Source organism: Puntigrus tetrazona, chromosome 9, assembly GCF_018831695.1.
Source record: "Puntigrus tetrazona isolate hp1 chromosome 9, ASM1883169v1, whole genome shotgun sequence".
Taxonomy (NCBI): Eukaryota; Metazoa; Chordata; class Actinopteri; order Cypriniformes; family Cyprinidae; genus Puntigrus; species Puntigrus tetrazona.
In genome coordinates this window covers 24,490,089-24,506,961 of record NC_056707.1, presented here as the reverse complement: position 1 = coordinate 24,506,961, position 16,873 = coordinate 24,490,089, and the positions used below count along the sequence as shown (strand labels likewise).

At 35.5% G+C, this 16,873-nt stretch overlaps 1 protein-coding gene across 2 annotated transcripts in view; it reads right to left on the bottom strand.

The window, feature by feature from the left end:
* Positions 1–16,873, bottom strand: part of cers6 (ceramide synthase 6) — a 36,762-nt gene that overhangs the window by 14,355 nt on the left and 5,534 nt on the right. For both annotated transcript variants that reach the window (XM_043249571.1, XM_043249570.1), the window contains exons 3-5: positions 13,826–13,956; positions 3,461–3,518; positions 618–668 (exon numbers count right to left, since the gene is read on the bottom strand). In XM_043249571.1, coding sequence (XP_043105506.1) covers positions 618–668; positions 3,461–3,518; positions 13,826–13,956 — 240 coding nt within the window. The remainder of the gene's footprint in view (positions 1–617; positions 669–3,460; positions 3,519–13,825; positions 13,957–16,873) is intronic.

Below are 16,873 nucleotides of genomic sequence, written 5' to 3'. Positions count from 1 at the left end.
CACGCTTCTCTTTCATTTATTTATTTGTTGTATTTGTAATTCACGTGATAATTAAATGTCAGATATATTACATTAAACGTCAAATATAATATTAGTATTTTTTTTTATTATGTATATTTTAATTTGATGTTTTTATGATTGCATTATTAGCTTTTCATCAACTCATGGGCCCATAAATCCCTGATTTAATACCTTAAAAATTGCATTAGAAACGTAAAAAATTGAATGATCTGTTTTTGTTTGACTGCAATGTTAATGCACTGACATGCAAAACGGTTTCTAACTTTCAAAAAGAATCTAATAGAGAGGGTAGAGTATAACGTCGGACTGTTTTGCCTTAAAAAAAGGCCTAATTTTGAACCAAAAATGTATTTTGGCCATTCATTTATGCAACACTGGCATATTCAGGCTTGAAAATACGACGTTTTTTAGTCATTATCACAGACCTGTGCAAAGGAGGAATGTCATCTGTAAAACTTTTTAAGAACGCAAGCGTAAAACTTCCATTTTTAGTAAATCGCTGTCTCGTAAACACCCTCAGAGAGAGAGAAAAAAAGCATAATACAGCGTGACCCATTTAATAATCGTTATTGATATATCAGACGGTATAAACGTACCTGATAGGGGTAGTTGTACCAGCACTCTCGGGTGTTCCACAGCCACGGGCTCTTTAAAATCAAACACAGAGACACAAATGATCTCCAGAGCTTTTCACTAAAGACACGAGATAATGTCTTCTGAAAGAACTTTTGGATATAGCTACATCAAAGTGCGAAAAAGACCGAAAATACAGTCATTATCCTCAGTGCTAGCTACATAATTGAAATGCTTTGAATTCACTTTTTCCCCTCTCGATAAACCACATCATTATGTAGGAAAGTTGGCTGGCATCAAAGCCTGGTATTGTGAAGCTGGTGATTTCCTGCGAGATCTGCTGTTGTGCTCTGAGAATACTGACATATGATCCAATCCGACGCAACTTCTGCTTAATTAGCTATTTCGCAGCATCGTTCTCGAAGGCCACATCCGAGAACAAGAAAACCTGTGGACGGGCGTCTGATGCTGCAACATCATTATATGCTTTTTTTTAATGACAAACTATGAACAATGTGCAAGAATTATGATAAATACTCATTAGGAAAATTGAAACAAGTGCTATATAGAAGTGCCGTCGAGCAATTAGTCATTTCCAAAATAAAGGTTTTTGTTTACGTGACATATATGAATGTACTAGGGGTGGCACGATACATGTATTCGGCCTTATTACGAATGCAGGCAATCCCCCTCCAATCCAGAAGGGGGCGCCCGCAGCCGTGCAACGCTGTTTGATAACCACTAGCGGAAGAACAGCGAATGCAATCAATCGCACGCTTGAAAACAAAGCCCTAGACAGTGACCATGTGCTAGACCCGTGAAGTCCGCACTTTTGCGTAATGCAGCTTCGATTGTTGAATAGAAGTCTCCTGTAAATTTTCTAATAAAAAACCTGTTTCACGGTGTTTTATAAAGAACTGGAAAGCTATTTTTATACTATTCAAAGAAGCACTAATAGAAAGGCGATCAAAACTTGCTTTCTCTTATTTAATATATATTTTTATTTAATCCCTCTTCTTTGTGTCCCTGGCTTTGTATTGTCTATTGTATTATTTTGTATCTGTTGTTCGATGCATAAAAAAAAAGTCTCCTAATATTTTCAAAATATTATATACTGCATGTGTTTGGATGCAATTATTCGCATCCAAAATAAAAGTTTTCGTTTACATACTATATGCGCGCGTACTGTGTATATTTATTATGTATATATAAATGCACACACATGCATATATATTTAAAATGTTTACATGTATTTACATGCATGTATGTATATTTATATCCCTTATAATATTTAAAAATTGATTTGTCTTAAATATATACATGCATGTGTGTGTTTTTATATATATATATATATATATATATATATATATATATATATATATGTGTGTGTGTGTGCGTGTGTTTGTGTGTGTGTGTAATAAATATACATTGTACACACATATACATTATGTGGACAAAATGTTTTATTTTGGATGTGATTCATTGCGATTAATCATAGGACAGCACTACTTAATAATCTTAAAATGTCCATGAATTTTATGATGTTTTCCTGCTTTGTTAAATCTATCCAGTGCTAACTTTTTTGTTGTCGTTGTTGTTGGGATTTAGCTAGCTTGTTTAGTTCAAGGGTCCAAATGCTTCACTTAACTCAAATGCCTGTGCAGAAAATGAATTGGGGAAAAAACCCAGTGGTCATGGTTGCGTCCAATTTCATTGTTCTGCATCGTATTCAAACGGACGGAGAGTAAACAAATATTCTCTGAATGGTTTCTTCAGTTTTGTAGCTCAATTTTATTTGAGTGTTTCTCTTCCCATGACCAATCCTTTTTAAGAACAAGTACACTAAAAAAAAAATCCAATACCAATTTCCCAATAGCCTGCTTCAGATGCATCTATATTCTTCAGTTCTTGAGCCTGTATGAGCTGTAGGTCTGTTTTGGGTTTATGTCAGCCCACTTCCACCCCTGCTCCTATTAATAAAACCAGTCCCATCTGAGGCAAATGAACTCATTCAGAAAAGTGCACCGTCATGCACCTTTAGCCTAGTTTCTACAAAGACACACATAGCATGACCTATTTGTGTCTATTCATAAATACAGTTTTTTTTAGTGTTTTATACACTTCAATGAGTTTTAAATATATTTTTACATGTGCATAACATTTATAGATGTTGCTGCATCTACTTGCTGCGTCTACTTACAAATTCATGTAGTAAAATCATATCAAAATGCATATGGCCTTCATTTGCGATATACTGTGCAGCCCCAGTCTGGAACAACATGATATTGAGTAAACAATGATCTTTATTTCTGTGTGAACTATCCCTTAATTGCTTCATTGAAGAGTCAAAGATGCGGCCGGTTCCTCTGAACATGTTTGCTTGGAGAAAAATAATCTGCATTATGGATAGAGCGATGAATTATGAATAGCTTTATGAGAGGAAGGGCAGGGAGAGAGAGTTTATAGATGCTGTCTCTCAGCGCACGGTACGACACAACAAATAAAATCAAAATCAAGTCAGAGCTGACATCTCTCTAACTTCATCTTGTCTGCATGTTCGCTCCGCAAAACCCCCAAGAGGTGATGAAAGGCAAAACGCAGAATAACTCTCAGCTTGCTGCTGCATTTTGTAGTCGCGATACCGAATAAGTAAATAAAAAACTGTGATACTGCATCTATTTGATAACGCTGTGGAAAAAAACAAAGCTTGTCTGCTCGACAACATCCTGTCAACAACTCTGGAGTGTTTTATGGAAACAAGAAGACTGAGAGCAAAACAGAATAATGGATGTATCGACCTGTCAATCATAAAAGATGTGCTGTTTCACAATGACCGGCAATTATTCAGTCAAAAGAGGCTGTTTACCTTCTTCAGGAAGCGCACGCCGTATGTAAATATGTACAGGTAAAACGTGAACCTCCACCTGCGAAGAAAACACACAGAAAAGGGCATTCAGAAACACTGCACTTCGAAACAGCAAGATCATTTTAAACGGGTCATGTGATGCAATTTCCAACTTTACGGCTTGTGAGTGAGTAGACAAGATCCCTAAAGTTGCAAAGACTTAAGTCTCGAAACCAAAGAGATATTCTTTATAAAAGTTATGACTCGTTTAAACGCGCCCGCTTTTTTTATACGTCACAGAGTGGATTTAATTGCATGACTCCGCCCCAAATGTTTTCGCAAAGAAGACGGAGCTATTCTCGCCATGTTTAGATACGTTTTGTTGTGAAAGTGAAGCTAATTAGTTTGCGCTTTCAGAAGAAGACGCGACTAGTGGTCATCAGTGGTCAAGTCGTTCACAACAGAGACTTTAACTCTGCAAGGACAGTCTGGTGCTTCTGACTCGCAACTTTTAAGTAAGCTACATTTCTTATTAAAAGAATCTGCTACTTACTATTAAAAATCGTAAAAAATCATAATGATCAGTAATTATGTCTGTTATGTGTTGTATGCAACACGTGCCTCATTTGTAACGGCTTTTATTGTTTTTATGTCATAGCGCCATCACAGTATGGTGAGGGGGCGTAACATTTCCGTCACACGCTTGAGGTATTCGCCCAATCACAACGAACGCAATCACAACGCATAGTTCTAAAAAGGCAGGGTGTGCTCTGATGGGCCATCTTTCAAGTTGGCCAATCTGCTTTTTTCGAACTATGGGCTCAGAGGAGAACCGATAATGTACAGTATGTGGAAAATAACATGTTTTTTTGAAACACATAAACGCATTGCATTATACCAAATACACAAAATAATGTTCTATTAAGCAACATCATTATGATATTTGGTCCAGAGACGGGGGATGTGAACACAGCGATCAGGATAACCCCACTCCTCACGCTCAAGTACTTCAACATTGATTAGGAATTTAATGTGCAAGATGTCTCGTTTCTTAAGTCCTGCTGTTACCGTGACAACATTTCATAGCGCGTCCTTCATAACAAAGGCCAAGCTGAAGATAGGACCCCGGCCTGGGCTGATATAAAATTTCATTCTGTCCCTTCCCTCCATAATTAGCCCTTGAATGAATGCACCGAGAGACAGCGTTTAGTGCGTGACAAACATACAGGTTTGGGGTCAGTAAGATTTCTTTAAAGAAATTCATATTTTCATTCTGCATGGATGCGTTGATCAAAAGCGACGCCGAGGGCATTTATAATGATTCCTGTTTCAAACCGAAGCTGTTCTTTTAAATACGCTGCTTAAAATTAGCCAAGATTAGAGCCAGACTTTCCTTTAAAAAAAAACAAAACAAACCAAAACAACAAAAAAATTTCAGCACTTCAAAACGTGTCAATGATATTTTTAAGTACTTACATTCTCCGTCAATGTCACAAAAAATAGCTTAAATGCAGCACCGGAGTGTCTGTATCATTCCTTGGCAATGTTTAATTGTGCATTAAATATATTATTATTATAACATTTAATAATAATAATAATAAGGTGTAATAATAAGGTATAATTTGTTAACATTAGTTAAATATCAATTAAAATGATCAAACAATAAGCAAGATATTTATAACAGCGTTTAATAATATTTGTTAATAACAACTTTTTTAATAATGCATTAGTAAATGCTGAAATTAGCATTAACTAAGATTAATAAATGCTGTAGAATGATTGTTTATTTTTAGTTCATGTTAACTAATGAACCTTGTAAAGTGAATATTGTAAAGTGTCACCATTATTATTATTATTGTTATTAATAATAATAAATTATATATTATTTCTATTGTACAACTGGTAAGAGTGTATCACATATTGCCTTTCAAACATGGACACTGTTGAATAATAACACAGATACAACGAAACGTAACATTTTTAGAGAAGACATCAATACACACACCATTTTACCAGTTTTTTATGCAACCATCCAGTTTTTAACCAAACAGATATATTGCCATTATTTGATTAACTTCGCTATTTTTTTAAATTCACTATTTTATAGTTTAAGATAAGTCTCTTGACTTGCTCCGACTATCAAAAAACACATTTTGCAGTCCAATTCATCTTCAAAAAACGCTTTAAAGGGCCTAAGGAAACTGTGATTCTTCCTGATATGACTCTGTAATGCACATGTAATGTAACCGTAATTTTAAGTACATTTTAAGTACATTCACTTGCTGTTGAGATTAAAGTCTGTGTCCAGAAGCAACACCAGTTGAGAAGCACTGCTCTAAAACGCTCTGCACCAGTCGCCCTATTTTTCAACATGTCATCTGTATGAGTCACCCTAAACCAGTTGTTCTACCACAAACTAAACACACACACACACACACACACACACACTTCTCTCACCAGACATTCCAGTGCTGATTCATGTAACCTTTTCCCCTCTTCTTCTTTTTTTTTTCTCCATCCATCGATTTCTGCAAGTCTGAATACTCTAGAGAAGTGTTTCTTAAACTTTTCAGGCCAAGAACCACCTTCAGATGAATGAGACTGGCCTTTACAGATCCCTTAAAAACATATGCACATCATCCAACATAATGCATTATCTAACTTATACCTCAAGATGACTGGATGCTCAAAACCGAGTGTTGAATTCAGCGCCGAATCAAAATCAGCCCAGTTTTTGAAATAGTGGCTCATGCAGCTGCACAACTAAACCTCAAACAACAGAGCGCTGCGCTAACAACGATGAGATCATGAGTCAGATTTCCAGGAAATGCGTGAAGTTATCAAATGCACAACCTGAATGCAATGTCAACGGATGAAAGCATCTGCCATGTGCATAAATACATGTAAAACAGTGCCAGTGCAGGATGTGAGCGGACGGTTTAAAAACATGCGGCCTACAAAGCTATAAACATATATTAAAAATAAGAATCAGACATAAAATAGAAATGAATGAACTGTATTTTTTATGACCATGCTGTACATTTCCAGTAACGTCTGACGGAGAACCGCTGCTATTATGAAACAGATGGCAAGGCCATTAAAAATAGAGATTACGGTAGTCGTTTGCTCTAAAAGGGAAGAAAAATTCAGTAAGAGATGCCAATGTGCCGAAAGGAATAAATGACCAAGTAGGCAAAAACCCAGAAACAAATTCTCATTTTTGCACTTGAGGTCCCATCGTCTCAAAGTCAATGGGTTTTTGAACGGGTTTCTGGCTAAATGCCGGAAATAAGGTCTGTGGTTAACACAAGCTCAAGATATTTTCATGCTTTATGCTACAAGAAGACATTTGATAACATTGTTTGTTTACTGATAATAAGCTTACTTAAAGTTTTTACTTCTGTTAGAGTGAGCATATACTTGGCCGAGATTTCTAAATGGCCTAAAATGCCTGTACTTTGTCTTGTTTTCCAGCTGACAAGCTCTCAACAGTCCTCATATATTATATGCACACACGTTACTCCTAAAAGGTGTAGTATACCAGTATAGCTTAAAGTCCATACTAGGATTTCTAGTGTACATATTAACACCTGAATGTTAATTACTAGCACCAATTGAAAGGAGCTTTTGTACTTTTTTTAGTCTGAAAGTGTATAGATCCCACCCTCTTGCATGCTGTGATTGGTCGATTGGTTTAAATGCCTGCATGCTATTGGTCAAACTACTTTCCGGTCAGAAAGTATGAAAGCAATCGAAAAACAAAGCCAAAACCAAGATATTTTGAAACCCTATTAAAAAAAGAGGCTGTATAGACACTCTATTTGAAAAAACGTGATTATTAACAGGTGGCTACATAGAAATACAGAAGTTTTCTGGATATTTAAACAGGTAAACTCATCTACTAACTAGTCGCTAACTAACTACTAACTTGACCTAACTTTAGGTTTTACTTCTGCTAATTGAATTTGGGCTCCATAATCAATAAAAGTTGTGTTCATTTGTGAAGGTTGTTGAACCTCGATGAACAAAAACTTAATAATTCAAAACCTGTTGGATCTTCGTCAGCGCTACCTTTGAAAATGCTTTCGTCATATAATTCGTTTTCTGTTGGACCGCGTTTCTATTTCGGCATGACAAAAGCTCATAAATGCGTGAAAGGAAACGCAGGAGTTAAAGGCGAATCTGCACAAATGAATCAAACTGAATTGCAAATGAATCAGAATAAATCAAAAGAGCGATTTTTTCCCAAATCTGCCGTCTCTCAAGACGACACGGTTGCCGAAACATTATCAGGGGGAAGGATTCTGAGAAAGCTATATTGTCAGACAGGGATTTATAAGTAATATTTTACTGGGAAACTGATATTTTAGGGTAGGCGTGTTCAGAGGAAAGCCAGGTGGAAGAAGCTTTTCAGTTTGCCCCTGTGGTTATGGTCAGACGCCCGTGCCGGCCGATACCTCCGAGATCAAAGCGGACAAAGAAACGAGTGTCGCAGCCAAACGAACGCCTAGCGCAGACACGCAGAGTTCTCCGAGGCCCTCTGACAGCGCTCGTCCGGTCCTCTGGGGTTTACCATGTGATATACGCCATTAATTACTGCTTTGATATTCACACAGACAGAGCTCCCTGTCGCTCCGCTTGAGAAATGAAAACAACATCAATTGCAGTTCCTTGCTTTAAGGCAGACGGACACAGAAACCACCCACAGGCTACAGAGTGACACTGAAAGACGGCAAGACACCGTCAGAGTGCACTTCCGTCAATCTTCACACTGTCTTTACATTTCTAAACCATTCTGATCCAACTACTACAATTACGGGAATCTAAATTTTCAACCATTTTTGTAAGGTAACAATGCTTTAATAATGCTAGTAATGGTGTTTTTAGATTAAAATAATTCAAAATGTAATAATATATATATATATATATATATATATATATATATATATATATATATATATATATATATATATATATATTAGTGCTGTCTATTATATTAAATTATATATAAATACACAGTATTTTTAAAAAAATATTTGAATGTCTAATATTTATGTGTATATAAAATATGCATTAAAGATGTAAAAATAAATGCTAATCCACTGTTTAGTGTCAGTGAGATGCTATTATAGTTTATTTATTGTTTAAATTTTTTTGTATTTTTGCAGTAATAGGTAGGTTATTATTTTAGTCCTCCAAGTTAAACGAAATTAAAATGTTTCCCTAGCTGAAATACAGTCATCATCATTATTTATTATTTAATAAATAGCAAATTGCATGCTACATATTTAAATTTTTGTAAAAAGATTATCTATAAAAGAAAAAAAACCCTGAATAATAATAATAATATAAATAATAATCAATAAATGAATGGGTAAAATTGTGAATTATATTCCATCCAATATAATTACTTCCTCTTGAAAAACTATGGAGAAAAAGAGCCTCGATCATTTTGAATTTTTGATTTACTTCTTGCTTCTTCAACAGTTTTGATCTACTTACTGTTTCAAAAGGCTGAAATAATATGAGGCTCATACAAGCTCTAGCACTCAGTCCTAATTGGAAGAAAGCAATGCATTTTTCAGCCTATTTCTCGGGTCATTATTGGAGAAGCTTCGGACGTCTTGCTTTCAGCCGCTGCACTGAACGCACCGGACAGAAAATCCGAGCCGCTGGGCTTCAGCTCAAGCCTGACCTTGAAAGACCTTCCGGATACACCTATCCTCTCCGAGCCTCCTCAAAAACCAGAGACGCTCTGTCCTCTGTCTGATCCGTGATGCCGTCCGAAAAACAGGAGGAAAATCCAGATCCCGGAGCTTCAAACCGCATTAAATCGAGACCTTTCACGAGCGCTTCTTCATAAACAACGGCTGAGAAAAAGAATGAAAGCGCTGGGCTAATGAAGGCTTTTGAGCGCAGTCAGGCCTTGTTAGGCAGCGGCAAAATAATCAATTGAGGCGTAATGAAATGAAAGGGCAGTTTTTGCTGTTTGGTATCCCCGTAATTTAACACGCTGCAATTTTGAGCTTTATTCTTGATCAATAGTAAAAACAAACGAGCGGGAGTTATTTACTTAATTAGAGGTCAGAGCAGTTGCCTGGAAACAGGTTAGTTAGACGTGGAGAAAGAGAAAGAAATAAGCATTTGAGTTATAGATTGTATCTATAGGATTCGTATAATTACCGACAAATATCTACTGACAGATCCAACTCCGTATCAAAAATCAAGAAAAACAGCAATCCCCAAAAACAATTAAAATCTGGTTTATATTATTATTATTATTATTAAACACTCAACTTTTAATTTGACGTGAGCTAATACTTGGTTTGTATTTTGATTTAGCATTCGTAGTAATAACAATAATAATAATAATAATAATAATTAATAGTAGTAGTAGTAGGGCTGCACTAATTATATATCTATATGACTGTATTAATAATATAACAGTTTTATATATGTTTGTATTTAGTATTAATAGTAGCATTTATTATTATTATTATTATTCGTAACGCTGCACTAACTATACATCGATATGATTATAAAACATGATAATAATTAAGATAATCATTTCTATTAAATATAAACGATTCGCCGTGCTTTATGGAATTGTAGTTTATTATTATAATTATTATAATTATTGTAGGGCTGCACTAATAGAATATCAGCATGACTTTACAATAAAAATAATAACAATATAGACAATATTTTTCATTCAATTCTGTAATTTGCTGTGCTTTACGATTCTGTGGTTTTTTATGAATGGTAATTATTTATTAAAAATAATAAAAACAACAATTTAACCAAATGTTAGTTATAAAAAAAATATATATATATATTTTGTCTGTCTTAATTGCTTTGTAACTGCTTCTAAAATGGTTTATAAATGGTGTTCCTCAAGTTAGTCATTTATTGTTTTTTTCTTTAAAAATGTAAGTCAGTTACATAAAAGTTTAGATTAAAGTCAGACTAATTACTCCTTGATTAATTGTTAGATGGTCAGACTAGTTTTGGCTGTTTTTATGCAACCGGCCTACGGCGTATTGTTTTTTCAAATGCATATTAATCCATATTCTGCACAAACTGTAAACCGTACGGTAACATAATACTCAGAACGTAACCTAATTCTGTCAGTGTTGTATTTTTTGGCTTCGAATTTTAACAAGTTGACATTTTCACACCAAAAGTTCAGTTGCATTTGTCCTCGCTCTTGTTTGTTTAGTTTTTTTGGGGGGTTTTTTGCACAAAAAGGAGGAACGCCGATTCATTTACAGCACAGGCTCTCGTTATTGCTGTAACCTCGACTGACTTTGCGCAACGGGGGTTTTTTTTGATCGTCTTTCTCGCTTCGCAAGGGAAGAATCGCAGCTCACAGAGCGAGTGGATTATTCCACACCCACAGAGAAAAAAGGAATATTTTTAGTCTCCATAGAAACGCCGTATGACTTGAACGTTTCTACAGACTGTGTGGTCAGTTTTCGTGCGTTTCAGTTCAGTATTTTGTCGGAGAGCTGTATGAAATCTGCCAGACGCCGCGTGTTGAGCCTAACGTGGTTCTTGCGTAATGTCAGAGATGACCGTGATCGTGCTGAGCGTCCGATCTCATCCAAAACATATAAGAACGGCGCTTTCTTGTTTTGAGGTTTTGAGATCTGGATTGAGGGGTAAATTAAAAACGGTTGCAAAATAGGTGCATTACTGTGTGTCTCTCTATCCAGCATCCGGAAGAAGAACTATGTGTTTTAATAATTTAAAAAAAGTCATAACCACAAATATCAGAACTGTAATTTTCCGGTTGCATTGTAAGTCATTTCTAGTATTAGTATTATTTTATAATTATTACAATTCCTGTTTTATTTCATCACATTTATTTAATCAATTAAAAACCATTTTAAGTTTAATTGCAAATGCAACATTTAATAATAGCAATAATAATTATAATAATAAAATAATAAGTGTTTAATAAATATATATATATATATATATATATATATATATATATATATATATATATATATATATATATATATATATATATATATATATATATATATATATTTAATATAATAGCAACAACAACAAATTGGCTATAAGTGATTATAAGCAAGAAGACTATATAATAATATTAATAATAGTGATGCTGATTATTATTATTTCGTTATCTTGATATATTATGACTTTTTTCCATATATATCGTTTTTGCCAAATTGTGCAGCCCTACAAACAAGCACAGCAAATCTGGATTTTTATTCAAATAAATTACGTAAAAATAAATGAATGTCTTTTATAATTTTTTTAATCACGACAATGCATATTATAACCTATGTCACTGTAAACATTACAGTACTGTGCAGAAATATTAAATAGAATTTACGAGCAAATCACAATTATCATAAACATCACAATCTGATTGGCGCAGCCTTAGGCTATTCTGTACAGTCAGTTTTCAAAGGCCATTGATCATGCCCTCCGAAGTCTCTCTATTATTCTGTGAGAGAAAGGCATCGTTTCATGGTTCTCATTAGGCCACACTCAAACGTGAGCGCGTTCTGTGATCTCTGAAGACTGCGGCTTAATTGCCTCTGAAGTAAATGGCACAGTGTCGTGCTTCAGCACTGATCAGATGATCACTGTAACCTCCGGGGCTTTCAGACCCGACCGGAGATCAGACACAAACCGCCGAGGATACCAGCTCAACAAAACGGTGAGAACGCGCCGATTTACGTCCATAAGAGAGTTCAGCAGAGGTCGAATCTGTCAAAACTACCGTATGATTCGCTGTCACGGGCAAAATATTCCTTCGAATCCATGCTTAAGTGATGGGAGGCTGTGGAAAGGATGATGAAGATGAAGCAGCGGAGGAAAAGAACAGGAGATGCTAAACTGGTGACACCTAGCTAGTGAAGATGTGCGTCCCTCGGCCAGAAACCCGCGGGAGACAGCACAAATCAAATGAGATCATAAAGACTTGAATTAAAGCAAAGTTAAATTCAAACATTTGGAGTCAGATTCATTTTTTGCAAGGAGTGAATACGTTAAATTGATCAAAAGTGATTATTAAACGCAATTACGAAACGATTCTATCTAAATCAAATGCTTTCTATTCATAAAAAAATCATAAATGAAATAAAAATGCAAGCACGTCAGCGTGTTAGTATGATTTCTGAAGCGTCGCGCGACACTGAAGACTAACGACGTAACGAAGCCGAAAATTAAGATTTGCATCACGGGAATAAATTCCATTTGTTTCACCGTTTTTACGGCATTTTTATTCAATTAAAAGCTGCCTCCGTGAGCTTAAGAAACTTTTCAGAGATTCATAGAAAATGTGAACCGCCCCCAAACGTCTGAACAGTGCTATACTTTATAAATATTCCTTAGTGTAAATGATTCATCAGTGCGCATCACTAGAAAACAAAAAAAAAAAGGATTATACTTTATCAAAGCCTTTTCAACCACATGATTCACTTTGAGAAGCAATGCCCACTTTTCAGAATCAAGTGCCATCCTGCATCCTCTCTTAGAGCGACCCATCACGGTTTTTTGACATGACCTTTCATGCGTTGTGTAACACGAATTCACTTTATAACTCAAAGCGAATGAAAACATCCTGCAAAGTTGTCCTTTCCGCTCAATGAGCATGCATCACGCTCAAAGTCCGCTCAAATCGACTCTAATACGCGCATTTATTCCAATATTTTTTAACCTTAATGTGTTAATGATAATACAGTTGTTCATTCAGAGTGGATTAAATACGAACGCAACGCTGATTTTAATACTGTATTAGTAAATGTTGCAGGTAACGTTAACCGATATTAATAAATTAAAACTAATAAACTATTAGCTCACGTTATCTATAGCAGTTAACTAATGAACCCTATTGTAAAGTGTTATCTTTATTAATATAGCGTACATTCTGTCCAGCTTTGTTACTTTCAGTAAAAGTGTGGTCATTTATTTTTATTTTTTTTATGCAGTGTCGTTAAAAACTTTTACAAAATCGCTCTGTATCATTTAATAAAATAATAAATAATTTTCGATTTCGTTTCGCATGCAGAACATTCGGTTCCGGCCCAGAATTTTCATTTCGAATCGTTTTGGGAGTTTTCGAACAAATAATAAATATATTATAAGCAAATTAAAGCGTTCGCGTGCATTTTAAAGTGTTGTTGGGGACTCCCAAACCCAAAATATGAACCTTTCATAACCCATAACAGGGGCACTTTAATGAATATCCAAAAATGCATCTTATTAAGAGTGTAAAATGAACTTTTAATGCATTTTAATGCCATTTAAAATAAATACGCCAACTGCAGGTGTCTCTGAATTAGGCATCCTGCAGCACAATAACAAAAAAAAGCAAGATTTGTGCACAGAGCTGGTTCTCACATGCTCTCGCAGAAGCGCGCCAGTGTGCTGGGTTTCTCCTGGTTGCGTCGTTGTCTGAACCAGCGTTGGATGGTCCTCACGTCCCAGTCCAGCTGCTTGGACAGACCCTCTAACCTCTTCTCATCGGGGTGCTGGAAGACACAGCAGACAGAAGCGTGTCACTGCACAAACAAACCTGCCTCGACGTGGATTGAACAGCTTGAAGAATTCACTCGGTGCACATTCGGGGGCCGCTGTCTTTAAAAAGCCATCTGCACGCACGAGCGTAATCATGCTGCGCAGGCAAGCCGTAAAAAAGTCCGGAGAGCCGGGGGTTTCCGTCGCGAATGAACCTGGCCTTTCAAGCGAACAAAGCATCTCAGTCACGTTTCATCGATTTTTCGAACTCAATGAACCACTTTGAACTTGTCTGAATGACTCAGAATGGCGCTGAAGAAAATGCAGAACGAACGAACGAACGAACGAACGCCAGCGACTGAACAAAAGGGGGCGTGCGTTCATTCAGTTCACATGCAGGTTTATTCAGTAAAACGAGAAGCGAACGCAGAGTTTAAAAGAGATTTGACACGTGTGCAAAATCCATAATCTGTATAAATGGCTGATGATCATACACTACTCGAACGATGTCAGTTGCGAGCGTATTAGTTATTATCTAAGACTCTAAGGAAAAAAAAAGGTACAATAGTTTTGACTGGGTTGGAATCTTTTTTGACAAAAGGTACTTCTTTGTATTTATCCTCTAAAGGGTGTATACCTTAAAATTATTTGTAACTATAATGCACAGATAAGAAACTAAATGGCAAGTATTTTTATCTTAAAAAAAAGTTTGGCCCCAGAACATAGCTTTGTACCTTTTTTTTTTTTTTTTTTTTTTTTACGAGAGTGCAGCACTATTGAAGGACATTTATGTATTTGGATATTGGGTTTTGTTTATATTTTGATAAAATAAAGGGGGAAATGTGCTTTGTCGACATCTTTTAAAGAAAATTATGGAGAATAAAGTCAACGGAACGATGATGTTGAATGAATCTGCAAAGTAAACGATTCATTTTCAGAAAGAGTCGTTTTGTAAAAGAATCAAATCCCCGCTAGTCATGCATAAGACTGTATATGTTTCAGATTTTATGCTTATTATATGATTTGTTATTGTAGCATTTAGTAATCAATTATTTTACATAAGTATACACACACACACACACACACACAATAAAGTTGCATTAGTTAAATATATTTAATTAATATATTACATTATGCAATTCTATATAATATGATATTAATGTTAGTTAATGAATTTATAATGAGCAATACATTAGTTATTAATATTCTATGATACTAATATTAATTATATAATTATAATTAAACAATACGGCATTAGTAAATGTTAAAAATGCTACATTATGAAGTCTGTCTCTCCATCTTTATTATATTATTGAATATGTCGCAGGGAGAATATTAGCCAAAAATACACTGCATGGGTCAAAATTATCGATTTTTCGCCGAAAATCATTAGGATATTAATCAAAGATCATGTTCTGTGAAGATATTTTGTAAATATATATCAAAACAAAATTTTATTTTGCGCTCCAGGGTCACACCCGCGGTCATCGCCGCTGAATAAATTCCTTGAAAATTTCTTCGGCCGAAACAAATAGTCTTGTTTTTAATGTGAAGAACGACTTGTCCCCTCGACGAACATCTGCTGTTTTCATACTAAAAATAACAGCCCCGAAGCCGACGTCTATCACTAATGGATTCCTTCCAAACTCAATCAGTTTTCAATTAGACCGTTGTATCTGCTAAACAAGCCGGCTGGATGAGCTTGGCCCCGAGGTCTCTCCTCCTCTCCGCATAGCTCTGTTTCAGGATCTCGTGTGTGAGAATCTGAACATTTGTCAAGGAAACTCGGTTCTGTTGTGGCTAAAAATAGTGGCGGTGCGTCAGCGCACATGAGCTCTGATAAAGCCACGCGCGTCAAAGAGCCCCGCTATTGCTCTGAGACTGTGATTACCTGTACCGCTCGCTTTCTTTTAAGACGAGGACTCCGAAGGTGAAACGTCACTCGTCTTTTACACGGCAAACGCCGCTCCGCTTTAGTACATGTTCACGCTGAAGATTAAACTCTGTCAGCCTCGTTCCCAAATGAACATCAGTAAGAGCGCTTATATTTGATTTGAGATAAATGAACTGCCTGCTAATGTTGATAGTAATAGTAAGTGATAGTAAGTGATAGTAACAAAAAACCCCCCCAAAAAAACAGATTCTGATTCACAGTCTGTGCAGGTTTTAATCATGTTACTGCATAATTGAACAATTCTTTAAAGATAAATGGCTGATAAAAAGCTGTTTACCATCACGATTCGTTTCAGAACCAGCAAGCCTAATATTTTAATTGTTCCTTGAATATTACATTTAATAAAAAATATTTATTACAATTTACAAAAACCTTTGTAGAATTTGTTTTTATTTAAGAAGCTAATGAAATATATATATATATATATATATATATATATATATATATATGTGTGTGTGTGTGTGTATACTATATTTTTTATGTATACGTATGCATTATATATATTTTATATTTTGATTGATTTGATACACACACACATATCATTTAAATATAAATAAATGAGTCATATATCCCTTTTTCATGTCATGTGACCTGCTTTTCCCTCTTTTAAGTCATGTTTTCTTTGCTTCCTTGTTATTGTGTTGTTATTAGTTTTGTTCTCTCATTGGTCCATGTTCATTTATCTTGTTCAGTATTTCTGTCTTCTCATTGGTTGTTTATGTCATGATTAATCCACAATCTCATATTTAAGCCCCCGTGTTTGTCATGTTACATGTGTATTGAAGTGTGTAAAAGTATTAGAATCAAGCTTGTGGTTCGTTTCGTTTCAGGACTTCGAATTAAAGTCGCCGTTCGAGTTTTTCGCTGTTGTGAATGAACCTTGACCTGGGTCCCTGTCTGATGTGAACATAATTTCCCCTACAGTAGGCGAGGTACAGTATCAATGCACAAACACTTATGCATTACTTTGTTTCGTC